At 44.7% G+C, this 27,975-nt stretch overlaps 1 protein-coding gene across 4 annotated transcripts in view; it reads left to right on the forward strand.

Moving 5' to 3' along the window:
* The window catches only part of MID1 (midline 1), a 484,850-nt gene that overhangs the window by 340,416 nt on the left and 116,459 nt on the right, over positions 1-27,975 (forward strand). For all 4 annotated transcript variants that reach the window (XM_069640367.1, XM_069640365.1, XM_069640366.1 and 1 more), the window contains exon 6: positions 21,272-21,399. In XM_069640367.1, the coding sequence (XP_069496468.1) occupies positions 21,272-21,399 (128 nt within the window). The remainder of the gene's footprint in view (positions 1-21,271; positions 21,400-27,975) is intronic.

Below are 27,975 nucleotides of genomic sequence, written 5' to 3' on the forward strand. Positions count from 1 at the left end.
TGAGGTGGCGTCGGACCACGCCATCACTATTGCGACGGACATCGGCGACACTGGGTTTCGCCAGTTGGGCAACGGCGTGTGCCTTAGGCGGCGTGGATGGCTCAAGGCTACGGACTTCCGTCAAGACGTACAGACCAGAGTCCTGGACATGCCGTTCGATGGGAACAACCTGTTTGGGAAAACAGTGGACGATTCCCTTCAGGCCATTAAAGCGGACACTGAGACGGCCCGGGCCCTTGGCGTTCTGCAGCAACGACGGACGCCCTTTCGGAGCAGCGGAGGCAAGGGCGCCTCCAAAGGTTCCGGCGGCGGTTTCTCCACCTACCGTCAAGCGGCCCGCTCGTCGTCTCAGGAGGCCTACAGAGGACGAGGCAAGTCTGGCGGACCCCGCCGTCGTCGCCAAGGAGGTCAAGGCGGCAAAGCCTCGTCGAAACAGGATTGAACCGGCCGTGGGGTCGGGCCCCCACCGAAGCACCCCGGTGGGAGGCCGGCTGGCGAGCTTCGTCAGCGTGTGGGAGTCCATCTCGACCGACCGTTGTGTGCTGGACGCCTTAGCCCGGGGCCACGCGCTCGAGTTTCAAAGAAGGTGCCCGCGCGTCCCCCCCGTGGCCAGGAAAGAGCTTCACGTCCCTCAGCTTCTCCTGGAGGTAAAGGCGATGCTCAGGAAGGGCGCCATCGAACTCGTCCCAAAGAGGCTTCGGGGCTCCGGAGTTTACTAGAGATACTTCCTCGTGAAGAAGAAGACGGGAGGATGGCGCCCCATCCTAGACCTGCGACGTCTGAACAAGTTCATCAAGGCGCAGAAGTTCCGGATGGTCACCCTCCAGCACGTCCTGGGTCAGCTGGAGGAAGGAGACTTCCTGTCGTCGTTGGATTTGGAGGATGCCTACTTCCATATTCCCATCCTAAAGGGGCACCGAAAATTCCTCAGGTTTGTGGTCCAAGGGCGTCACTACCAGTTCAAAGCCCTCCCCTTCGGACTACGGTCGGCACCCAGGGTATTCACCAAGTGCCTTGCACCGGTGGCGGCGCAGCTGCGCCGCGAGGGGATCCACGTCTACCCCTACCTGGACGACTGGCTCATCCGAGCCAAGACGAGGGAGCTCGCCGTGGAGCACACGGCAAGGACTGTCCAACTTCTCACGGACCTGGGATTCTCCGTGAACTACGCCAATTCCCACCTGGTACCCGCGCAAAACGCACTGTTTCTGGGAGCGAAGCTCGACACAGTGTCCCTTCTGGCCTCCCCGTCGGAGGAAAGGACAAGGTCCATCCTGGGCAAGGTACAGCGGATGTTGGTTTCCGACGCGGCCAAGGTGAGGTCCATCAAGTCCCTCCTCGGAATGATGTCTTCTTGCATCTACCTCATTCCCATGTGCAGGCTCCGGATGCGCCCGTTGCAGGAGTTCCTGGACGCGCGCTGGATCCAAACGATGGGCGGCTTCGAGGAGAGGATCACACTCGACGAGAGTTTCCGCCGAGCGGTCCGGTGGTGGGGCACCCGCGCGCACCTGACGACGGGCATGGACTTCCAGACCCCAGACCACCAGGAGACAGTGACCACGGATGCCTCCCTGGAAGGGTGGGGAGCGCACACCGAAAATCTGCACGCGAGAGGCCTGTGGCTCCCGACGGAGAAGTCCCTCCATATCAACGTCCTGGAGCTCCGTGCAGTGTTCTGGGCCCTCAGGTCCTTCCTTCCGTCCCTCAAGGGCAAGGTGGTGAGGATCTTCACCGACAACACCACCACCATCTTTTACATCAGGAAACAGGGCGGAACCAGGTCCCCAGCACTGTCCAAGGAGGCGCAGGACCTGTGGCATTGGGCGGTCGCCCAAAGGATGTTTCTGGTGCCGTTTCATCTGGCAGGGAAAAAAAACACCATCGCCGACTCACTCAGCAGGGAGCTGCGCTCGTGCCACGAGTGGGAACTACGGCAGGATCTAGTGGATCGCCTCTTCCGACGGTGGGGCACACCCCAGATCGACCTGTTCGCGACGGTGACGAACTCCAAGTGCCGGAGGTTCGCCAGCAGGTTTCCCCAGGCGAGGAGCATGGGCGATGCTTTCTCGTTCCCCTGGGAGGGCCTGTTCCTCTACGCGTTCCCTCCTTTGCCACTGCTAATCCGGCTCGTCAACCAGCTCAAGAGGTCACGGTGCAGGATGATCCTCGTCGCACCTGCGTGGCCGAGGCAGATATGGTTCCCGGACCTTCTGGACTTGTCAGCGTCCCAGCCAATCAAGCTGCCGGTGGACGCGGATCTACTCTCCAGGGAAGGAGGCGCCATCCTCCACCACGACCCGAAATCGCTGAACTTGCAGGCCTGGCTCCTGCAGCGCTAGAGTTTGGAGGATACGACATACCGGCCGACTGCAGAGAGGTTCTTGCAAAGGCCAGGGCGTCCTCGACTCTTAAATGCTACGGACACAAATGGAAGAGGTTCTCTGTCTGGTGCCACGCACAGAAGATTAACCCTCTACGGATTACGGCTCCCCAGGTACTGCCGTACCTGCTGACGCTGGCCAAAGCTGGACTGGCACACGCGTCCATCAAGATTCATCTTGCTGCGATCTCCCGATACACCAGAGCCACGGGCCGGACGTCCTTGTGGTCTCATCGTCTGGTGAAAGAGTTCATGAAGGGACTGTTCAGATCGTTCCCGCCGGTGAAGGCTCCGGCCCCAGCGTGGGAGCTCAACGTGGTGCTGACCAACCTCATGGGACCTCCGTTCGAGCCTCTGCACTCGGCCCCGTTGAAGTTTCTGTCGTGGAAAACAGCGTTTCTTGTGGCCATCACCTCCGCACGACGGGTGGGAGAGATCCAGGCCCTTTCCTGCAAGGCCCCGTACTTGACTTTTCACTACACGAGGGTAGTGCTCAGGACGCACCCCTCCTTCATGCCCAAGGTACCGTCGGACTTCCATCTCAACGAACCCTTGGTGTTGCCTGTGTTCTTCCCGTCGCCTTCGTCGCCGGCTGAGAGGACTTTGCACTCGCTGGATGTGGCTAGAGCGCTGAAGTTCTACGTGGACCGCACGAAGTGTTTTCGGAAGACGTCACAACTCTTTGTGAACTTTGGACCTGTCAATCAGGGGAAGGCTCTCTCGAAGGCTTCCATTTCCAGATGGCTCTCCGGCTGTATCATGTACTGTCATCGGTTGGCAAACCGACCGCTGCCTGGCCGTCCGAGAGCCCATTCCACCAGAGCGATCGCAGCTACCAGGGCGTTCCTTTCTGGTGTGCCCCTGCTGGACATATGCAGGGCTGCTACGTGGAGGTCGACGCACACCTTCACGAAATTCTACTGCGTCGATCGGGATTCCAGGGAGGAGTCCAGGGTCGGCTAAGCAGTGCTGCGCAACCTGTTCGCCTGAGGTGAGCCTGGTGAGGAGGTAAGATGCTTAATGTTGAGTTTGATGTAATGCTTAATGTTGAGCCTTTGCCACCTCCCGTGGTTGTGCATGTGTGTACTGCTATGTATTCTTTATTCATGAGCATGTGAATCCATGCCAGACCCCATGCTGGAGAAGGAACAAGTTACTTACCTGTAACTGTTGTTCTCCAGCATGGGTCTGGCATGGATTCACATGCGAACCCTCCCGCCTACCCCTCTGCGGCTCTTCACTTGGTCATACTGCCACTTCACGTGCTTCCAAATCTGAAGATGGCTGCCAGAGGCGGTGCTTAGGTAGAGGGCAGTCATTGGCTGTGGTCAGTATGACGCAGAGACCAGTGATTGGTTATTACTACGAAAGACAGATCAGAAACGAAACTGATACTGGTTTTTTCTTTACGGAGGATTCCCAGCCTGACGACGGGGAATATTCATGAGCATGTGAATCCATGCCAGACCCATGCTGGAGAACAACAGTTACAGGTAAGTAACTTGTTCCTTATTCCAAATGGTACCATTCTTTGTTCAAGCCCCTATGAATGGCTTCCCCCCCAAAACGAATACTGTAAATGTTAGGATGCATAAGATCTTAATTGGCTCATAACATGAATTTAAACTGTAAATGGCAATGTTGCAGCTCACTAACACATAGCACCTGACACTAGAGACTATTTCCACTCGTTTTCATTTTAGGTCATTAAAGGAGGACATGGTGAGTGGCCTACAGAATTAAGTGCAAGTCACGGGAGGAGATTTCTAAACAAAACAGTGCAAAGTAACAAGAGAAACACAAAGTCGCTGGTGAATGACCTAATCTAAAGGACCAGAGGTCCAAAGTCCACCCCTACTCTAAACAAACAGCAGGTGTCGGCTCAGTGAGGCTGCTCTTTGTGTTACACAAGGGCAAAAGGCAGACATTCCATCCCCACACACATACAACAGGTTACTTGTTTAGTATGCGAGAGGTGGGTGTTTAGGAACACATGCTACAAGAATGATCCTCACATTTGTTTAAGTGACCATTCTAATTATGGCTTTCCCTATCTCTGGGATTAACATTAAGGATGATTCAAATATTGCTACGGGATTGGCTGGGTTTAGTAAGTCATTATTAGTGGCTAGGTTTAGATGCCCATTATTAGTGGTCATCATTCGCGGTGTAACAGTGCCGCCTCGCTTTTTATTTAATTTTGGGCAGAAGGTACAGAGTTTGTCACATATTTTAGGAATTGCACAATAGGGTGCTTGATCTGGCTCAGTGATTTCTTTCTATATTTCGAACTTCTCCTCGCTCGTGTTATTTGGGGTTTATAAATTATCTTATTCTTTCCATGGTCTTTGGATTACTTTAGGGTTTATTTCCAGAGAATTTTGTCTAGATTTGATTGCCACAATTATTGTTCCATTGCTCTAGCCTTTGTTTTTAGCCGTGCTAAATCTTTGATTGTCAATTTCTTTGTACCTTTCCATAGCACTTTAAGGTTTTGTGACATCACTTCCTCGAATGTTATCTGAGTCAAATACTGTGTGATTTCACTTTCTGTTGTCATTCGATTTGTGGTTTTTCTTCTGCAACCTGCTATTTTGCATTTGCGTCACTGAGAACAATAACCTTTATGTTTTGATCAGCTTTTACAACAAAAAAAGTACTCACTTTGATAATTTGTGTGTTGATGTAGGTGTATTTGAAGCAGTACTTTTTTAAAAGGAAATTATTACTAGCGAGGGCGCCCAGACAATTTTACTTGCAGGATAATTGAAACGAAAGACCAGGTTCTGCGTAACTAATCTGTGCTGGCATCCCTATAATGACCTTTTCATTGTTAACATATTACCATAGATTATGTTACGGTAAAAATTTGCTTTGGCGGGAGCCATATCTTGATTTCCCATCTGTGCCTCTAGTGCGTACGTTGTATATTAATCTCCACTTGCAGATTTTACCGTTACTCTGTTTTACCGTTACTCTCTTTGATTGGGAATTGGAAATGGACTGATAGAAGGGAAGCATTTTGTTGATGAGATTTACAGCAAATTGACCCAGCTATACATTTTATGCTTTTATGTCATTTTATGCTTTTATGTCATTTTATGCGTCTATAAGGTCTCAGTATCGTGTTCCTTTGTTTCATGAAGGCTGGTATTTGAACCTTGGCAGCTGTTCACTATTTCTGTGGAAGCCCAGAAGATGAAATATCCAGCTTGGCCATGAGACCGTTTTTATGGAGAGCTTGGCCTTGCAGGCATTAAGTAATCAAATATAGCATTTTCTAATAAAATATTGCACCTTTTTACATCATGTATTTTATTGAGATGCCTAAAATTGAATTTAGATGTATTTTGATGAGTTCTATTTAATCATCTATATTCTGTGTATGAAACGTTCGGTAAAGCTTTAGACAGCCAAAAATTAAAAATGAATACTGCTTCTATAAAAAAAAAAGTAGTTCTCGAGCTAGACGGGGTGGAAAAGTGTGTCAATGGTTAATTGAAAGAAGAAACACCTGCAATAGAAAATGAGGTGTGCGACATATTGCAAAAATTATCATCTCTTAGGTCTATCTACCTTTTTAACAAATTAAATGAAATGACGAGCAAAGCTGTGCAGGCATACATTCACATCTTAACAGCTGCCATGTGTTTAACCTGCAGAAAAGTCATGATGGTCACCGAAAACCATATGTGATGTCTGCTTTTCTCTGCACGGCTAGAAACCCAGGCAAGCTTTCTAGAGGCCTGCAACCACACTTGACACTTCATAGAGTGCACCAAAAAAAAGTGTGCTTCTTTCAGCCAACTGAAGGTAAAAATTCGTTGGGACAAATGTAGGGTGTGAAGGAATGTCTCTGGCAGGAAGCTACTTAGTCTTGCTGTAGCTGTCAGGGCTGCATCTGCTGGGACTGCTTAATGCAGCGCACATCAAATATTACTAGTTTTGTATGCGAGGGCAGGCTGTATGCCTCTTGGCAGCAACACAAATAACATGTGTTAGTGCTTTAATGCATTAATCCCGCAGAGCTGTCCTGGGTGGATCTGCGTATCCGCTGTGGTGCAAAGGCTGTAAATAGCAGTAAATGCTGGCGGCAAACCCCACCAGGTGTCTTGTCTGTGTGCTGTTGTAAACACTTCCACATTGACTGGTTCACCTGCCGTGGTAGTTTAACCGAAGTGGGTCTGGTATCGAATGACGTCTGACAATTATGGTGGCCGAGAAAGATGTGAGAGGGGGTTTTAGTGCAATGTGGCACGAAGCAGAATGACACTTTGGCAGTGTTATGACTCTTGGTGGTTTTAGGAGCATATCGCCGCCACTGGTCACTCCCCACTAACCATCATGGGCTCAATTCATGGAATTTTTGCATGGTTCAAAGTGACTTTGCACTCCTGAAAAGTGACTTGGCACTGCCGACACAAACTGTCAGGGATGGCACTCTGTCAAGAGTGGCACCGGGCACCCAGGTAGGTTTTGGGTGGCTGTGCTGATGTAAGGTGACAGATAAGCACACACAGCAGGAAGCTCAACAAGAAAGAAGAATAGGTAACAGTAGCTGTGAACAAAAAGGGGAAGGGAATACAAAGGTACAAATAAAACTTGATTCCCTCTTGGGGTGTATGCAGAAATGGGAAAGAGTGTTTCACAGACCTTTGGAAACTCCAGCCTTCTGCACAGATTGCTATTACAGGAGTCCACTCTTTATGCTCATGGCTGGGAACAACAGCTGTGGGTGTCTGTACAGAAACAGTATAACTGAAATGGATAACCTAAGGGAGGACAAAAGACTCAAGGAAGAGAAGGACAGGGATCAAGAACAGGGGGTTGCAAACAAGGAAGAGAGTAAGGGAGCAGTAGTCAGGAAACAGGGGGTGCTGCAAACAAGGAAGGAGGGCTGGAGTAACGGATGGCACAAGGTGCAGGTAAACTGTTGAGGACTGCAGAGGACTGTAGTAGGCTGCAAGACAGGGAGTCCAGAGGAGCAGGACAGAGAGCTGTAGTAGGCAGCGGACAGAGAGCCTAGAGGAGCAGGGCAGCAAGGAGCAAGCCTAGAGGAGCAGGGCAGCGAGGCAGGGAGCCCAGAGGACTAGGGCTGAAGGCAGAGGAGTGTAGCAGGCTGCAAGGCAGGGAGTCCAGAGGAGCAGGGCAGCGAGGCAGGGAGCCCAGAGGACTAGGACAATGAGGCAGGGAGCCCAGAGGACTAGTGCTGAAGGCAGCCGAGTGTAGCAGGCTGCAAGGCAGGGTGCCCAGAGGAGGAGGGCAGCGAGGCAGGAAGCCCAGCGGACTAGGGCTGAAGGCAGCGGAGTGTAGCAGGCTGCAAGGCAGGGAGCCCAGAGGACTAGGGCTGAAGGCAGCGGAGTGTAGCAGGTTGCAAGGCAGGGAGCCCAGGGGACTAGGGCTGAAGGCAGCAGAGTGTAGCAGGCTTCAGGGCAGGGAGCCCAGAGGAGTAGGGCAGTGGGGCAGGGAGCCCAGAGGACTAGGGCTGAAGGCAGCGGAGTGTAGCAGGCTGCAAGGCACTGGATCAGAAGCAGGATAATACGGCAACAGGAATAGCATACAAATCGTGGCTCAAGGCAAAAAGGTGCTGGGAGAACTCTTAATGTAAGAGACTGAGCTCCTTCAGGCAGCTGCTTAAATACAGCCCTGCCCTGTACTTAGGCAGGCTAATTGGCAGCACCTGGAGCAGCACACCTGAAGGTAATCTGCCTCATCCCTCTCTGGTCCTGAGAAGGTGGAAGCAGCACAGATCGCTAGGGCTTCTGGGGATTGTGGTTCCAATACTGATGTATGGGAATAGCCAGGAATTGATAACTGTAGCAAGGTGCATTCTGGTACATGTAGTTAGCTGAATTAAATAAGAAAGTGCCAAAGTCGTGCAAATGGAAATTAAGGACGAAAGTGTGAATAGGGGTTGTTCAAAGAGTATTATGAAGATAAATGAGTTCAAAATAGTCCATGATGGAACAGTGCAAAGTGTATTTTTGCCATGCAAAGTCCAAGTCCATGTACTGCAAAAATTTCTAAGCACTAATTTTGTACAGACTTTGCATGGCAAAAATCCACTACATTTATGGGCTTACTTATATCCTCCTACCATTGCAGTACTGGTTTTAACTCTTCTTCTCCAGGTAATTAATCTCCTCTACTCTTACCCATTCTCCTTGGCCTTTGTACTGAAACGTCTGTTCCTATTCGTCCTCACTATACTTATCATCCCCCACTACTCATCTGTCGAACTGCAATTCTGCCAATCTTCACTATCCCACCCTTATGGAACATTCTTCTTCTATTAATCTAGATCTTTGGGATGCACTCTCCATGTGCAACAAGGCTCTCTCTGTTCTTGATACTTTCTTCTCTCTTAATTTACATTTCCTCTATATCACTGTAACCTGTCTTTCATACTTTAATTATGTTACTCCTGCTGCTCTTCCGTCCACTTCTATGTTTTTCTCCCACACACACCTCCGATCGCAGAGAGGGGGTGCTATTGGCATTCTTCGCCACTCTTCTTTCACTCATTCTCCATCATCTTCTATTCTTCCAGTTTTTCCCACATTCGAAAATATACATTTTCTCTTTTTACCAAGCCCTATTATTTAGCCTTTTTTTAAATGTATCGTCCTCCAGGCTCTGTTACCTCTTTTTGCAATGAACTTGACTCTCTCTTGTCTTCCCTTCCTGTCTATCAGTCACTCCTTTGATCCTTCTTGGGGACTTTAATCTTGGTCTTTCCTTGATTCATTCCTCTTTTGCTCTTATATCTATTCTCAGCTTTTATCTTTCCCCTGTCCCTATTCTTTCTCATATTCCTGGCTCTTGTTTGGACCTAGTATTCTCTTCCCATTAACATTGACCTCTGTCAGTGCCTTTCCTATTTACTAATCTGATCATGCTCTTCTTTCTTTCTCTGTTATCCCTCCTCCAATCCCTTTTCCTCTACCTTCCTTCTCCTACACCTTTCTCCCTTGTGATTTACGTACTTTTGATGTTTCTGCCTTCACGTCAGCTATTACTTCATCTTTACCCTCACTAAATGAGTTTGTCTCTCTATCTGTGAACTCTTTTCCTCATCTAATTGTAATTCTCCTGATTCTCTTTACCCGTCTTTTTCTATCACTCTTATTTGCAGGCCTTCACAAACCTGTATGACACCCTCAATGTGCTGAATGTGTCCTACCCTCCGCCGAGCTGAGTGACGTTGGTGGAAATCTCATTGCTCCCCGACTCACAATATACTCACTTCTCTTCACACCACTTTCGCGGCTGCACTGCTTTCTGCCAAATAACACGAGTATACTGATCTTCTTGATTCCTTCTCTTCCTCTCGTCTCTTTAGGATTGTTTTGTGTTCTTTCTCCTCCCTCACCTGACCCACCATGGCTTCCTCTGTCTGCTTCTGATCTGGACTCCTGCTTCTCTACTAAGTAACTCTTCTGTGCTCTTCTACTACCTTTGCTTCCTCTATCTCACTCTGCTCCCTCTTCCAACTTCCTCCTCTCTGTCCTCGTGTGTTCCTCTTACAATGTCAACACTCCTACTATTCTTTCAAAAGCTCATCCCACATCTGCTTCTTCTGATCCTCTTTCATTATCATTAATTGCTACGGTCTATCACTTTCTTCTTTCCTATGTTACTTCTCTTTTCAATGCTTCTCTCCGGTCCTCCACTTTTCATCTTCTTTTAAGCACGCTACTATACTTCCTGTCTTCAAAAGCCGGATCTTTATCCTTCTCTTCCCTCTAATGTCCTACCTATTTCCCTTCTTCCCTATCCTACTAAGTTCCTGGAATGTATTGTTTACCCCAATGTTTCTACTTTAACTCTAAACTCTCTTCTTCCTCCCTACCAATCTGGTTTTCATCCCTGTCCCTCAACTGAGAATGCACTTCTTTCTGTTTCTAATTCACTTCTAACTTGCTTCTACTGGCTCACTATGCTAAACACTCTTCTCGTTTGGTAATTTTGTACTTTTGAGCAGCGGTTGACACTTGACACTGTCGACTATTCTCTTCTGCTCTCATCACCTTATTTGTTAGGCTTTGAAAGTTACTGTTCTTCACTGATTTCTGTCCTATCTTTCAAATCATACATACTCTCTGTCCTGGGCTAGTAACTCTTCATCTATATTTCCTCTTCATCACTGAACACCTCAGGGTTGGTCGTGGGCCCCCTTCTCTGCTCTCTTTACATTATTCCTCTTGCTTTAATAGTCACATCCTATGGTCTATCTCACCACTTTAACGCTGATGATTCACAACTCTTGCTATCTTTCCCATCCATCACCCATGCTCTTCATAATACTGTTACCTCCTGTCTCATAGGGTGTCCAGTCAAATGGTCGAATATATTTGATCAAATGACAAATTGGTCGAATCAATTTGGTCGAAAAAAAAAAGGTCGATTTTTTTTTTTTTAAAAGTATATATTTTTTTTTGCTCTAGTATAGGTAAAAATAGGTAAAAAAAAAGTTGTTTTAACACCAAAAACAGGGGTTGGGGGGGGGGGACCCCCCCCCCAAAAAAAAAAAAAATATTTCGACCATTTTTTCGACCATATTGTAATTCGACCAAATGTTTTCGACCAAATGTCTGGCAACCGTCTCATAGATATTCAGTTTTGGATATCTGACAACTTCCTTCATCTTAATCCCTCCAACACAGAGGTTGTTTTCTTTCCTGCCCCTACCATCCTGCTCCTCTTCGGCCTACTTCTATCTCGTTTTCTCCTAATTCTCTTCCCATAGCGTTGTCTGCTCGTAATCTTGGTGTATACATTGATTCCTCCCTTACTTTTCCTTTTCTTCACATATTTCTGCTCTTTCTCGCTCTTGCCATTTTCATCTCTTTAATATTCAGAAAGCCAGGTCCTCTCTTTCGTTCCATATGAATAATCCACTTGTGTCTTTTCTTATCTTTTCTCTTCTCTTCTATAGTTTGTGTCTTCTCTTTGGCCTTCCTGCTACTCATCTAACTCTACTTCGTTCTCGCTACAATTCATCCATATGTCTCCTCTTTGCCTTATTTTCTTGTGAATCTATTTCTCCAACTCTAGCCTCTTTGCTGACTCCCTTTTGACACTCATTTGCTCTTCAAGTTTGTTTCCCTTGTCTTTAAATCTCTACAAACCTTGTCCCTCTCCTCACTTTTTACTTTCTACATCTATATGCATTCCCTACGCTCTCCATCTTTGTTTCTTCTCTTGGTTCCTCGTCCTCCCATGTGTATCATGTTTCTTTAGTGCTTTTCCCTGTTGCTGTCTTTTCACTGGAATGCACATCGTCTTTCTCTCTGTTCACGTTCTTCCTACTCTCTATTCCGTTCCAGTCTTAAGGGTCAATTTCTTTCGTCAGAAATCAATCATTATATGTATTTTTACATACATTGTACCATTTTTAATGTTCTGTCAAGCGCCTTGGCTTGAAGTTTTATATAAATGCTAATAAAATAAAATATATATATAAAATGTCTATTGTTTTGCACTTTCTGCATTGGTTATTGTTTGAATCCCGCTTTCTTTAACTTTCTTTGCATTATTTTCAATAGTCTGCATGATTTAGCACTGATTTATCTCTCCTTTTTGATTTTGTTTTATTCTCCTCCTCACGCTCTACTCGCAGTCTCATATTACTTTATCTGTTACTCGTCCTCCCTGTGCCGCCTCCTCGTTTTCTTTCTTTTTCTCTACTTGCCCCTAAGCACTGGGATGCTCTCCCTCTTTCGCTACATTCTACATCATTTCTCTCCCTTTTTAAAGCCCGCCTCGAGGCCTTTCTTCTTTCTATTTGATTGTTCATGTTTCATTCGACTTAAATTGTTCCATATTGTCTCTATTGTAAAGGCTTAGGTGCGAAACGTTATAGCAATTCAATAAAAATACAAAATATGTGTGACATTACCGCCCCAAAACTGATGCACTGCACTCTTACATTGTCCAGTGTAATCCAGTAGCACATTGCAATGCACCTTTATTTCACCTCAACAGGCAAGGAAACATCACATATATGCTATTTGTTATTTATGAAGCGCTAATCTCCTACGATGTGGGCCTCAAAGCACTAAGTGCCTTTCAGTAGTGCACTGAAGTGCATTGATGCAGCTAACCTGAATTGCTCCATTTTTAACATATGAACGCACCTCCCATTGATGCATCCTTCCATTGAGGGCTGAATTGTAGCTTTCAATAGTCACCTGACTAAGTGAAACTGAAATTACAATTACAATACACAGCCAGTGCACCTTTCAGCCACTCGGTGCCCTTAGCTGAAAAAAATAAAAACAGGAGTAAAAAACATGGTACATTGCTTGGGTCGCAGGGTTTCCAGGTCACCCATTCCATCCTTCTGCAACTTGACACTAAGCATTTCGAGAATCACCAAGCTGTTTGTGGAGCGCCTGGCATGGTTTTCTTTCCATAGAGCTGTTCTTTTTCACCAGATAGACTGGAAGAATAGCAGTGGGATCTTCATAGTTCTAAATAGAGGGCGAGGGTTCAGCAGTCCCATGATGCCCTGCATTTAATGAAACCTCTATGCCACTAAAAGGACAAAGTTTCAAAAGTCCTCACTGTGCCTCACAATCTGGTGTGAAGCATGGATTTACGTTGGAAGGTAGGGTGTCCACAACCTCCCATAATCTCTCCAATTATTTTGTATTTAGGTGCCGAGAATTGTCCCGGGAGGATAGCTCAGCGGCAGCGTGCGCATCTTGGAAGCAAGACGACACGAAGCAACACAGGTTCGATCCCCGGGTCCGCGCTTAGAAACCTCGGTGTTTAAGCGCGTTATAAATACGTAACTAAGACAACAAATAAAACATAATTAGCAACTAAGAAAAACAAACAATTCTTGTAACAGCGCCTCGATGCCTGCGGGCTGTGTGAGCGCTTTATAAATGTAAAAATAAAATGAAAAAAATATATATATTTGTGTTTAACAACCCCTTAGTTAATGCTAGGGATTTTTAAGCACAGCTAAGAGACTGGTACATCACTCCATATAACACCTCAAGGACTTTCCAAACACTAATGCCTTCGTTATTTTCTCCTCAGTAAGAAAAGTGAGGAGAAAAGTCCTACTAAGGGTATAGTAATAGCAATCTTAAGGGTATGTTTTAGACACACAGAATGTTTTTGTCATTACCTCTGTGGGTACATCCAACGTTTGCTTGTGAAGTTTATAACCCTGAATATCACTGCATTGTACACGGTTCAGTGGCGATGCTGTGCCATTTGACCCTCCCACCCCCAATGTGGTACAATCATAGAAATGCACCCACAGATATATAATTGTGAATATTGGTGTGCGTCATATATAGACAGGATTGTGAATATTAGCCAGTGCCGGATCTAGATGGAAATGCAGAGATATTCAAGTGCCATATCTAAAAAGTACATGGACATTTAGGACATATCACCAACCCACTAACAATTTCACCCCTCTGCATACACCTCTCAAACTCTAACCAAACACAACCACAACCCTAAAGCACAACCAACCGCACAAACTTCACTTCACCGCAACAACAAAACAAACCACACATAGCTTCACATTACAGCACACAATGGCTACCGTCCGTAAAGCAACCCCAAGCTCAGCGAACGGTGTTAGCCGAACGGAAACTGCCAACAGCACATCACTGCTCTCTTGCACGTATACCGCTCGTTCCTACTAACTTCACCCCCAACCCCCTTTCCTTTTCAGATCCGCCAGAGCGCCAGGGGACCACTCGATGGTGATAGTGTGCGGTACAAATATCCTTTAACATTAACGTCGACACAGGCAGAGAGCCCCCTCGGGTGGCCTCTTTGAGCCTCTGCATTGCGCCGTGTGGTGCCACAGCTGGGTTTGCATTGTTTTGGGCGAAGGAAATAAGATTGTGCTGGTCGGTGTCTGCCAGTGACATCCAGCTTGGTAGTATGTCACAATCTATTACAGATCTCTACTCAAATTAAATTCAAGTTTATCTCTAGCACACCTATGACCATTTCAGTTGGGCAGACAGGAATGCCTAGTAGGCTATTTTAAGAATATGCAATGAATTGACGAACCTTTATGTAAAATCACGGATCCAATTTTGTATATATTTAATTTTTAAATAATGCTTTTGAAGCCAACCTTATATTAAAGAGTGACATCTTCAATGACTTTTTGCACAGATATACCATTCAGGTTTTTAATATGACTGATGTTTATCCATGACAGTACATTTTCACTTACTAATTTTTAATGTTTCTTTTCAGTGTTCTATCCATGTTAAATAATTTGGCTGTGTTCTACACTATTTCTATATGGTGTAAAATGGCAAGGCATTGAGAAAAATTTAGATCATCATAAAAACTGTGTGGGCCTGGAATAAATCAATTTGACACTAACATGTGGTTACACCTGTTTTGTGAAACATGGATATTGAGTCTATGAATATTTTGAGAAAGGCAAGACATTATTTTAAGAGGACTCTGCTTAGGGGGCCTGATTTTAATTAGTGGGCCTGATTTACAAAAAGTTGAGAATTAAAATCAGAGATGTTAATCATCAACAGCTCGTTTTTTTACATAGTTTGCGGTTACACCCAGATACATTTCCAAATTCGAATGGAATTTCTTGTACTTGTATCAAAGTGTCCTGCCATTTTTGGAAAATATAGCAATGTTACAGGTAATTGGAGATCGATTGAATTATATTAGTTGGAAGTTTGAGAAGGGTATTTTCTGAAGATAATCAATTTTATTTATTGTGCAAACAATCAGGTAGTTACGGGATACTATATGTATAGACATGCAGGGCTTGCAAAATGTACTAGCCCACTCTTGCTCGTGAGGAGTTGTTATAAACGGTGAGTACCATTTGCATGGTACTCAACCATGTTGGCTAGTATGGGGATGTTTGAAAATTTGATTTGACATTTACTCCAAACAAACTTTGTTTGCAGCAAATGGCAAATAGATGTTTCACTGTGCATTGCCCTCTTTTGTGTGTCAGCATTGCACCAAATATGGAGCGTTTTTATGGTGACAAGCACTATTTTACAGAAAGCCCTGGTAAATATGTTGGCGAGTGCGTTTCTCTTAGGTCGAATTTGTAAACGAACAAACTCTCCCTTCAGCTGTAGCGGGATTTTTAAGAATGTGCAAGGCCTGTATGATATTATATGATAGTTTATTTATATAGCGCCTATACACAATGTGTTTCAAAGCGCTTCAAGGCAAGGGAGGGAACAAGGGAAAATACAATGACATTCTTACAGGCCATGAACAGTAAGGATGTGAAATTAACTATCGTACTCGGCCTGACGACATTTCAGATAGTGCAAGTAAGGAAGGGAGGGGGAGAGTGGGAAGGAAATGGAAACAGACAGGCGACTACCGTATTAGGCCTGACGACATTTTTGGTAGAGCCGGAGAAAAACAAGAGGTGATGGAGAGGGGTGCAGAAAGGTAGGGGAGGAACAAAACAAGTGACTATCATACTAGGCCTGATGACATTTCAGATAGTGCTGGGGTGGGGGTGGGGGGGGAAAACAGTAAGGGGAGGGGGAGGAGACAGACATGGTTGCTATCATACTAGGTCCAGTGACAAATCTGATATTGTAAGTGCATAGAAGAAAGTAAGGGGAGGAGATAGGAAAAGAGAGAATGGAAGGGAGGAGATCAGAGTTAGCAGTCAAAAGAGTGGAGAAGCAAGGGGAGAGTGAATACAATTGCAGAAGTCAGTAGTAACACACAATGTTGCAAGCCAGGATACAAGATGAAGATGGGAACAGCATGATTCAGGGCCACCATGAGTACAACCAGCATGAGAGTTAAGAAAGGGTGGCGCACCGTGAATGAATGAAGTCCATAAAAGTCAAATCCAGCACTGGCCACAAGACGGTGAGGGGGAAACCAGAATTTATCAGGACAGACTCCTGCAGAAGTAGGCTTGAGGGAGGTCGGGGGGGGGGGACCAGGGTAGAAGAATCGAGCAAAACAGGCAACACTTGTGCGAGAATGGTGGGGGCACAAGGGAAAAGATAGTGAATATGCTTGACAGAGTGGGACATATGTGGATTGATGCACATTTACCACTTTGAGGAACAATACCTGTATAAGAAGTCACAATAGGAACCATGTAATACAAATTGACCCACTAACCCCACTAATATCAATAGTACCTAAACTGAACATTGACCTCTGAAGTTCTAGCTCATGTGAAGCCCTCATGATTTGCAAGTCTTTCTAAAATACCTCTACTATTATGTGTGTAGAGCAAAGTTGTTTCAATAAATACAAAGTCTGTGGTGTAACATATTTCACAGATAATGCTGTACCAGTGCCACATTCAATGTCTGAACAATCCAAGCCAGAACCTGTGTGCAAAATGCAAAGAAATGTGCGTATGAACAAGCGTTTACTCCAATTCATTGGAGGACAATTGATGGGCAGGACTCCCTATGCCAAATGGAATAATAAGACATCCATTAGCACAGAGATGAACATAAACATTTAAAAAAATTGTGTTGAATGGATATCTGAATTGTCACAATACGAATTAATTTGTGGTTATTGAGGAACCAGTTCGAATATAAAGAAAAATGTATGTCTACTCTAAAGAAATAATGAATCCTCCACTGAAAAAATCAATAGGCCCAGAAGAAGGTTTGCTCAATGAAAAGCAAATAGGCCACAACCTTGTTGGCATAACAGAGATGTTCATCCTTAAACCACAAATGCATTAGTAATTAATGTCTTTAGAAATGTGTATCCTTTTGCATCTGTAACTTTTCTGTTTCTGTAATACGTTTGGGAAGTACATATTTTGTTAATTGCACTACTGCACTTTATATAAATGTTGTCTGTTAGAGAATATTTTTGCGGGTTTGTTTCTGTGAAGAAAATATATGTGAGAAGTGGGACGTTCTACGTGTTATCTCTTTAAATTATCTTTTGTTAAAGTTCGTATTTAAAGACTTTGTTTCTAAGATAATTGTGATTTGAAATATCCCTTTTTAAAAAGCTTTAAAAATTGCTATATAATTACACAAACATTTTGGATTTATCTAACACAGGACTCGGGTATTATTTTGGAATATAAAGAGAACACTTAAATACACACTTTAGAAATTATTTTGGTAGTATGTTACAATGTGTTATAGTCCTAGGTGGATTTTTATTTCTATTAAAAGATAATACATAGAACTTCATAAAATGCCACTGAAAGTTAGGACTGGGAATGTTGAGATTTACAGAAAGTAGGTCTACAAGACTGTAAAAAAAGGAATGCTGCTGACTGGTGTGCTCCTAGAAGTAGGATTGTGTCCTGTTCTGGAATCCTTATCACTAAATAGATATAGTGAAGTTAGAAGCACTGATGAGGTGTGCTTTCAAGATCATGCTCTCCCAGCTTTAACACGCCCATCAATAGATAGATAAGCAAGGACATAAATACATATAGCAGGAACAAAAAGAGAACTAATTAAAATATTACAGGCGGTTAAATACTCCTAGTTTTGTTGAAATACTGTAATTCTGCAATAATGCAGCGAAGAGTTGGAGATTCCAGGGGCAGGCTCAGCAGCCCAAAGCACTGGGGAGGTAAAGGGGGGAAAACCAACATAAATTGCCAATGCCAACAGTTTTAGGCCTTTGTGTAGGCATGGGACAGGTATTTGCCATGCACTTCCATAGTGCTAGGAACTGGCCATTGATGGAAGCAGCTGCAAAATGGCGTGAGTACCTGGGAATATAATAGCAGTGCTTAGCAAATGCATAATAAGTATACACAAGCCAAAACTGTTAGGTTTGCCAATGCTTGAGGACTTCAGCGAAGGACATGCAGAGTGCTTATGAATCGAGGGGCTGAAAGCAGCCCTAAGTAAGGCATTTTCTTACACCGCTAGCATGTTTACAACTCCAATTAAGTCATTAAAGTCTCTGAAGACTGCTTTAAAAAACACTGACGGGCACTTCAAGTGCAACGTTTGATGGAAAGGCTTGATAATGCTAGCTCAAAGAGATCCCAGGAGGATGTGTTTTGTGCGGGCAGGGGCAGGAAGTGGGAGGAAATGGTCATAAGGATTAACATGACCATGGACAGTCAATGGGTGGGTAAATAACCAAACAACACCTACAAGGTTGGTATCCCTCCTCATATGCCATTCTTCCTAGCTGTACTCTAATGCAATAGTTTCAGCTTTAGCGCTACCTCATAGCCAACATTAAAAATGTGGACAGGTAGACTGTAGATGAATATGGGCTCATCCAAGAAGTTGAGGGCTGTATTGGGCACCAGGCATTGGTGAGTGTGGGTTGCACAACAGGAGTCTGAACAATAGTATGGGCTCCATGCAGTGAAGACCCATGTAACAATGGAGAGTGGTAAAATTACCCAGAAGCATTACCACAATCTTGTAGGGCCTGCCACATTATCACCATCAGAAAAAGTAATTGCTGCAGGTAATCTGGCCAAAAATTTCTGTAGCTCTAATGAGGCCCTGCATAGAATATATGGGTGGTATTGTACCTCCGATGTATTTGGACAGAATACTGCTGGTTTTAGTTACAGTTACTGACAGTGGTAATCTGATGGGCCTGTCATATTACAGGAATAGTGTTGTTATGGTGGTGACCGATGCAGATTCACTGTAATACTGCTGGCGGTATTTTAATAATTCTGCATGCATTATATACATATATAAATGCATTATGTATTGTTAGGGAGGACTCCCAGGTATGCCAGAATGATGCTGGGAGCCTGCGGACTCGGTGGGCCTAACTCCCTCCCCAGAATAAACAGAGGACTCAGTCAGATGGCAAGTACAAACTGTGACTTATTGCAAATAAAACAGGGATCAGTACAAGAACACAAAGATTCTGTTACATAACACTGTTAATGGCACGCAGGCCAGTTTTGTTTGATTTCCACGTCACAGTCTGAGCCTGCCTCCAGAAACCTATCGGGCTGAGGGGTTGGGTATAGAGAGTGCTATAACCTATACGTTCACCTATACATGTTATTCTACTGGCTCGTACATGTCAGGTGGCTGGCCTGTTCCACCCCCAAAAACTATTCTATTACATTGTTGCAGAGTAGTGGGCTCACCATTGGTTCATACCCATTGCCATCCACCCCTGGAATACAAAACTGATTGGTTAGAGCGGCTGCCCCCAGGCCTGGGACTCTGTCGAGTTCTCAGCTCACTGTGCACCTCTTCAAGGTGATGTGAACGATTATGTGTCTGTTTTGTAACTTGTGTACACCACCTTGCCTTATGAGAATATTCTCCTCACAGTAGCAACACTTGATGCAATCTGTGTCTGGTTTGCAAAAACCGGCTCCTCTTTCTCACAGTGGGTGACTGTCCATTGTCTTGCTTGGCTGCATCACGTGTTTAGAGAAAGCGAATTTGAGCTCTGCAGATCCTATTTTATGAAGATTTATTCTGTCTTTCTGCAGCTGGTCCTTTTGTCAACTGGGGATCGGAATGTGTCTTCATATCTCTGACCTTGGCTGTGGGCCTGTCTCACCCGTCTTGCTCTCTGTGCAGCCTTAGTCAGCTCTGTTCATCTCCTGCTCAGTGGCTTGAGGCCTGCTGTGCTGTAATTTTCCTAAACCTTATAATGTGGTTTCTACATTGTACATGTTATGATACGTTCCCTATAGGTTAGCTACATGTGGCTCGATCAGGTTCCATATATATACTCCTGTATGTCCACGCGAACATTGGTGTTAAGCATCAGCAAGCTTGCTTAGAATCTCTTGTGCCTTGCGGTTCTGCATTACTGCATTTGTCTAATGACAAAATAATAAACATTGGCAGTATGTATGTGTATCTGTCCTCTAGCTATAGAACTGTACCTCATGTTCTTCTTGTATACAAGTGTTTGTGTATATGGTTGCTGTGCCTTATGTCTGATGCTGCTATGTCATGGTGTCACTAATGATGTCAGTATCATGGCTTCTTGGTACTTAGTCGAGTCTGCCCATATAGGTGTTTCTGTCCACGATCACTGGCTCTTCTCCCACACTCTGGAAGACTTGCATTGTATTTGATCTATATGGCTGCATGAGGGGTTATCTTTCAGTGTACTTTGTGTTCATTGGTGCACTCGGGATTCGTGCAAAATAAGATGAATGGCGGCAGAGCAATTCTACCTCTTCATCCTGACCAGAACTTGGGGGTGCGGAGTAGCAGTCTCAGGACCCCCCCCCTTCAGTATACTAACTACGGAAACATACCACAACAGTATATTTCTTCTCTGGGTTAAATTGCAAAGGGGGTGAGATGACACCACAGATGCCAACTCCACCACTCCTTTGGATTCTTATGCAGCAGTCTAGTGCAGATAAGGGAGGCAACTCCAGGAAAAATAAACTAAAAACCTTGAAGAGACCATCTATAAAGTTTACCTCCTATTGGAGATAAATAATTAGAGGTATTTCATAGCGGAATTCCACCTGTAACCAAGTGGTAATAACTGGTAACAGTATTCTCTTGGAATTCTGCCAGTGGTTAATACTTGCAAGCCTGCAACGTGTGTGGGGGTGAGGGGGGTAGTAAATTAGGAGGGATTTGTATAATACTCCCTATTTTATTGTGACCACCGAGGCTGTTAATAGCGCCTTGAATGACCATTGGCAGACGTGATGGGGCAGCTGTCTCTTAGCTAACATCTATTGCAGCTGGAAATAACGTAATCCACTCCTAATCTGTTCGATTCCAAATAGATCTATTTGTGATTGCTATGAAAAATAGAGTTTTGAGAATGTAAGCTTACCATTGCCGGACGCGGCACATTTTTATTGGTTAAAATGACTGTTTTATTCTTAAAGGTTATGAAAACATATTCCGAAAGCTTACACCGTAGCTTGCCTTCCTGCATTGCTGATGAAATGTTTGTTTTTCGCAGGGTCTCCATGGCAACGGCATCCTCCCAGGTTCTAATTCCAGAAATTAACCTCAACGACACTTTCGATACATTTGCTTTGGATTTCTCCAGGGAAAGAAAACTGCTGGAGTGTCTGGACTATCTCACAGGTACGAGGATGTTTACTTCGCTCTGCATTGTCTGGGCAACAGGGCTGAGCAAATCCGAGGTGCTTCTGTCAACTCCTGAGACAGAAGGATTGGTGCGATGGTTATCCTTAATGGATGTTACCCTGTTGGGTGCTTATCAGCTGTCTGGAAAGAGAAGTGTGAAATGCCGTAAAACACAAGGCTCTTTGAATCAATTGTATGTTGGAATAAACTATCAAAACTAGCTGTATTATAGATGTCTTCCTTTCTTATTGTATTTAAATGCCACGAATATGCGCAGGTTTGTACACATTACAAATGACTATATGGTTCAGTTTCACGTGAAACTAAATTCCTTAAAATAAATTGTTTGTTAAAAGTGGCTAGACTCCCACACATACACATGGGGTCTGACTGCAAGTTTGGCAGCAACAATGAATAAAAAAACACTATTTTGGAAATACTGCACGTTTAATCTCTATTTTGGTGCAGCAGTGATAACCACCAACCAAGGACTTTCTGTGTGTGATATCACTGTGCTGCTTAGCCATTTCACACGTCCAGGTGAACTGTGTTAGTTAGCCATCTCTCACATCTGGGTGAACTGTGTTGCTTGACGATTTCGCACATCTAGGTGAACTGTGTTGCTTAGCCATCTCATACATCTGGGTGAACTGTGTTGTTTAGCCATTTCACACGTCTATGTGAACTATGTTGGTTGGCCATCTGTCACACCTAGAAGAACTGTGTTGCTTAGCCATTTCGCAAATCTGGGTGAACGTTGTTGCTTAGCCATCTCACACATCTGGGTGAACTGGTTGCTTAACCATTTCACACATCTTGGTGAACTGTGTTGCTTGACCATTTCATACACTTAGGTGAGCTGTGTTAGAAACCATCCGTCACACCCAGAAGAACTGTGTTGCTTAGCCATTTCGCACATCTGGGTGAACTGTGTTAGTTAGCCATTTCATGCATCTAGGTGAACTGTGTTGCTTAGCTATTTCACACATCTAGGTGGACTGTTTTGGTTAGCCATCTGTCACATCTAGGTGAGCTGTGTTGCTTAACCATTTCGCACATCTAGGTGATCCTTGTTGAGGTGCCTCTCCCCACACCTGAAAGTGTTAGTCATATCTCATACCCGGCCTGATTGTTTTTGATTAGCCATACCTCTCATTTGGCCAGACTGTTCTGACTATTCACAACTCGCATTTCACCTGTCAGTGTCGAGCTAGCCATATCTGGTGTTTACTGTGTGGCATTTACTGTGGTTCCCAGTTTTAGGACCAACTCCCCATGCAACCTTCACTAAGCTAGGTGTTATTTCAGTTAGGGGAACTGAGCTAATTAGCCATAATTATTACTGAGACAGTCCTCACTCTTGCGCAAACCGCTTTCCAATCTTATTTTATCCTAAATCAACTGTGCTAGCTACCCCTGTCTCACACCTAGGCACTTATACTGTAGCCCTATCTGATTTTAGACCAACTGTGTTAGTCAACCTTACCCCACACTTGGACGGACTGTGGGTCTGGACTGACATTAAATTAAATTAGACCAACTGCATCAGGTAGCCATATTTCACACCCAGGTGAAAGACAGGAAGCGAACCCTCTGCAATCATAGAGCAGGAGGCAACCCTGCCACGAACCTCAACAAACGTAAGCAAGACAGAACCCAGAGCCAGACAAGTTGGTAAAACTGATTCAAGGAATTAATTTAGGACTCCTTCCAAGCCCACCCCAACATAGACTATGGGCCTCATTACGAGGTGGGAGGAATGGGTTTACCGGTAATGGTGCCGGTAAACCTATTCCTCCCCATTACGAGGTTCCCTTGGGGGACCCGCACAGAACGTCTGGTCAGATCAGACGTCCTTAGCGGATCCCGCAAGGGGACCAAGGAGCTAATAACGGCCCGTTATTAGCTCCATCCCCATTCCCATTGAGCCCTATGGATTGGTTTTGTGAATGAGGAATTACCGGGTCCTCCAAGGTTGGAATGACCTGGTAATTTCTCATTCACAGAACCCGGACACGATTTTGGAGGCAGCCATATTGCTATTAGCACCATGGCTACCTCCAAACTCGTAATGAGGCCCTACCTCTCCACAGAACTGCCCGAGGCAACTCTGTAAGGTTGCACACAACGCAAAATCTCCCTAACCACCGACACGACTCAACCATCCTCAAACAACCCCTACTCTACCCAAGGAAAGAAAACTCATTAACAAATCACCACAAAAAGGAATCCATCGCAATACCAGCAAGGAACACAACCACAAAGCAAAATGAAACACAGATTAACTAACACAGGAGGGCTTGCGCCTCTGTAACCCCCAAAAACACAAGATCATGGGAAGCCAATCGCAACCGTGAATCAAACCAAATAACCCTGGATCACGGGAAAGCCACTCGGAACCGTGAATCTACCAACCTGAAAACACACCCAAAAAGACTAGGCGATGCCACGTCAAAGAATCAGCCGACGCAAGAGAAAACAACAAGAGAGGAAATCGATAAGGGAACCACTGCGGACTCATACTGTGACGCACTCAGAGCGCACAGCTGCAACCACCACAGGAATATCCACCCCGAGAACAAGACCAAAATCACCTCACACGATACCAAGCGAAAACCGGATCAACAGAACAGATGCTCGTGAACAACAGCAGTATAACAAGACCCCATAGGAAAAAGACAAACAACTGGAAGAAGAGAAGCTGCACCCACACTCCATACATCATCAAACCCCAAGAGAACCGCCAACACCATCCTGAATCAGAAGAGGAGACTGAAATGGCTGTGAACCTGATTAGAAACCTAACCAACCTGTTCAACGATGAAACAACAATAACAGAACACTCTGAATAACCGTAAATCGATAAATAAAACCACCAACAAAACCACCCAAAGATGCAAACCAGAACAAATAAATCTACTATAAAGATAAAACTATGCTGCAACCTAATCAATGCCAGATCCATGTCCAAACACGCAACCGAAATCTATGACCTACTCTGGGACGGGGCCATTGATAACCTATTCATCACAGAAACCTGGCTAGATGAAAACTACAAAGTCATACTACACAACTGCCTACCTGACAACTTCAAACGCAAGCATGCATACAGAAAAGGAAAAAGAGGGGGAGGGCTCACAGTAGTCTACAAAGACCATTGAAAAATTAAAACATCAGAGCCTTTAAACATCCAGAATTGCAAATCCCTCATCTTCCACCTTACCACGGGACCACAATCAAACCTCACATTCATACTGGTCTACAGACCTCTAACGCCACCATTAATCTAGCCATCAAACATGACCATATGATCATTCTCCGGGACTACAACATATTGTCCGAAGAAAGGGAACCCCAACTCGCCGAAAGGTTTAAGCAAACTACTTGAGACCATAAACCTTCGACAGATGGTAAAAGGAGCGACACACCCAGAAGGACACACCCTGGATGGAATCTTCACCAAAAGAAATCTGATCACGACAGCACCACCCAACCAAATACTATGGAGTGACCACCCCATCATCCCTTTTGTGATCCAAACATCATCAGACCCATCTAAAAATCCACTAAAATACCCACCAATTTGGAAAAGAAACTGGAAAACCATCAGAAACAGTAACCTAGATGAACAACTAGAAGCGACAAAGCCAACGGCAATGTCTATGGATACAACAGACATAGACGGAAAAGCAAACCTCATCCAGAAATGGATTGCACAAACAATAGATACCATCTGCCCAGAAAAATGCCTCACCCCATCAAGAAAGAAACCAGCAGCTAGATGGTTTACGCCTCACCTAAAAGAAATAAAAAGAACTAACCTTAAACTAGAGCATGATTGGAGGAAAAACTACGACCAAGACAAAACAGTAAAATACTGAATACAAATTAGAGCATACAAATTGGAAATTCTCAAAGCAAAAAAGAAGCACTACGACGACCGGATCTGGAAAGCCAACAACACTCTAAAGAGAGTTATTCAATATCATAAATGAGATGAAGAACCCACCCGGATGCAACAACTCACCATTGCCCTTCCAAAAATGATACAATTATCTTGTAGATCACTTCAAGAACAAAATCACCAACATTCACTGAGTCATACAAAGCAGATCAATTGACCAAATAATCTACCAGCTACCAGCAACCCCTAGACCACAAAGCACAATGTGCTGCTTTCCTAAACCTGGTTGAAAACCATAACAAGGCAGGTTCCCCAATGGACCCCTGCCCTCCAGACATCTATAAATCCATCCTCACACAGAAGACATCATCAGAATACTACCTAAACCTCTTCAATCAATCACTTATGACAGGGAGAGCACCAAGAGCAGTCAAAACGGCCTACATCAAACCCCAAACCCAGCAAAAATATTAGAAACCTACGTCTATGAACAAATCCTGGAGCACATCAAAAACAAAAAAACACCTACTGGACCAGGCACAGGTAGGCTTCAGACCATTGAGAGGAACAGAGACAGCTCTAGTCTCAATATGGGATGATCGATCTAAAGATGAATGCAGACTCCAATACCAATTCAGAATTGATATTACTGGATCTCCCTGTGGCCTTTGACACAGTCAACCACAATATCCTAATAAAAAGACTGGAAGGTATAGGACTCACTGACATAGCGCTTCTCTGGATCAAATCCTTCTCGGAAAGAACAGAAACCGTTTGGTTAAAACATTTCAAATCCACACCATGAGACACCACCTGCGGAGTATCCCAAGGCTCATTGTTATCACCACTACTCTTCAATATCTACGTGACTCTGTTAATCAGCCTCATCAAAAACACAGACTAACATGCTGCGATTACGCAGAGGATACACAAATCATCTTCAAATACAGCAACATACAAGAAGAGAATACACCCCTAATGAGTGTCTGAAGGAGATCTACCAGTGGATGAAGATCAACGAACTCAAGATTAACCCAGACAAAACTGAAATCGTGATTACACCTGAAGGCAGAGGAAACAATGAACAGATCCCTTGGCCAATAGAACTGGGAAACCAACTAACACCATCTGCAGCAGTAAACAACCTTGGAATCAACATTGGAACCCCGAGTTAACAATCATCCAGAAGTGCTTCTTCCACCTACAAACCGTAAACATTATTCTGCCTTTCCTTTCATTCACGCACAAAACACTAGCCATCATATCCCTCATCATGTCCAGGTTAGATTATGCTAACAGCATATACCTTGCAATGCCAGACTACCTACCAAAGAAACTGCAACTATTACAAAACGCAGCAGCCATACTTCTCCTTAAACTCAACAATAGAGATCACATCACATCAGCTCTTAGGATGTTACACTGGCTTCCAGGCAAAGAAAGAATCACTTTCAAAGCAATGTGCATAACGCACAGAGCGATACACGGCCAGGGAGCGGAATTTATTCAAAAGAAACTCCATCTACAAACCCACCAGAACCCTAAGATCCTGCAACGACATCAGCCTAGAACCCAAACAATTCACCAAGAAAAAACAGTATGGATCAGCATTCTCATGTTTAGCCGCAAAACTATGGAACTCCCTTCCCAAGGAAATCCACAACATGGAGGACCATACAAAATTCAGAAAACTTCTTAAAACCTGTTTCTTTAGATCTGAACACAATGAAACCGACTGAACAGTGCCCTCACACCTCATAACAGACCCAGTACTGGAAAAAGAGAAGCAGCCCAAAATAACAAAGCAATGAGGGATAGGACTGGAAAAAGAGAGCTGAACAGAGACTCTCCCTAGCCCCCAAAGAGGAACTACTAAGGAACAGAGAAGCTGGTAGGCCCGTTACGATTAGGCCAGGGAAGGAAGCTCAAGAGAAACCGGGGGAGGGAAATTTCAGGAAAGGGAGACTCTCAGCCTAGACACACCACACTAACAACCACCAAATTAACAGGTGTAATGCACCTGACCTTCCCTAATAGATTATGGACAATGCCTTAAGGATTTCTAGGCAGAGGATTACAAATTCCCTGTGGATCCCGCTCAGGCAAGTGAACGCACCACCCAGCCAGAAATAGGTACCATGATATCAAACAGCCTAACAAACCCCATAGATGCTTAGGAATCACGACCGATTAGATGATGAGGTAAAACCCAGAAAACGTAACTAGGGGAGAGAAAAAGATCACGAATACCAAAGTTGACGTAGCAAGATGAATCTCATAGGCAGGAAATCTGACGCACTTAGATAGATTTCAGGGGTGGGAACTGCGATGCACTGGGGTGGATATCAGGGATAGGGAATGTTGCGCAATTAGGCAAATTTCAGACGTAGAAAATGTGATACACTGAGATGGAGCTCAAAACGGGGAAGCGGGACGCACACAAATGGATTCTTCGGGTGGAAGGTGTGACGCACCTGGATGGACCCCAGGGAAGGAAATAACTAGGTTGAACTTGAGGGTGCGAGATGCGACACACTTGGATCAAATCAAATTGCACATAACCTTGCACAATAGCACACAACGGCCAACCCCCGAAAATCGCACCTATGCTCAGTGAACGGTGTCTCCGAACTGAAGCTACCAACAGCACATCACAGCTCTCTTGCTCT

This window comes from Ambystoma mexicanum, chromosome 7q (assembly GCF_040938575.1).
Source record: "Ambystoma mexicanum isolate Mex_15411 chromosome 7q, UKY_AmexF1_1, whole genome shotgun sequence".
In the NCBI taxonomy this organism is placed as follows: domain Eukaryota; kingdom Metazoa; phylum Chordata; class Amphibia; order Caudata; family Ambystomatidae; genus Ambystoma; species Ambystoma mexicanum.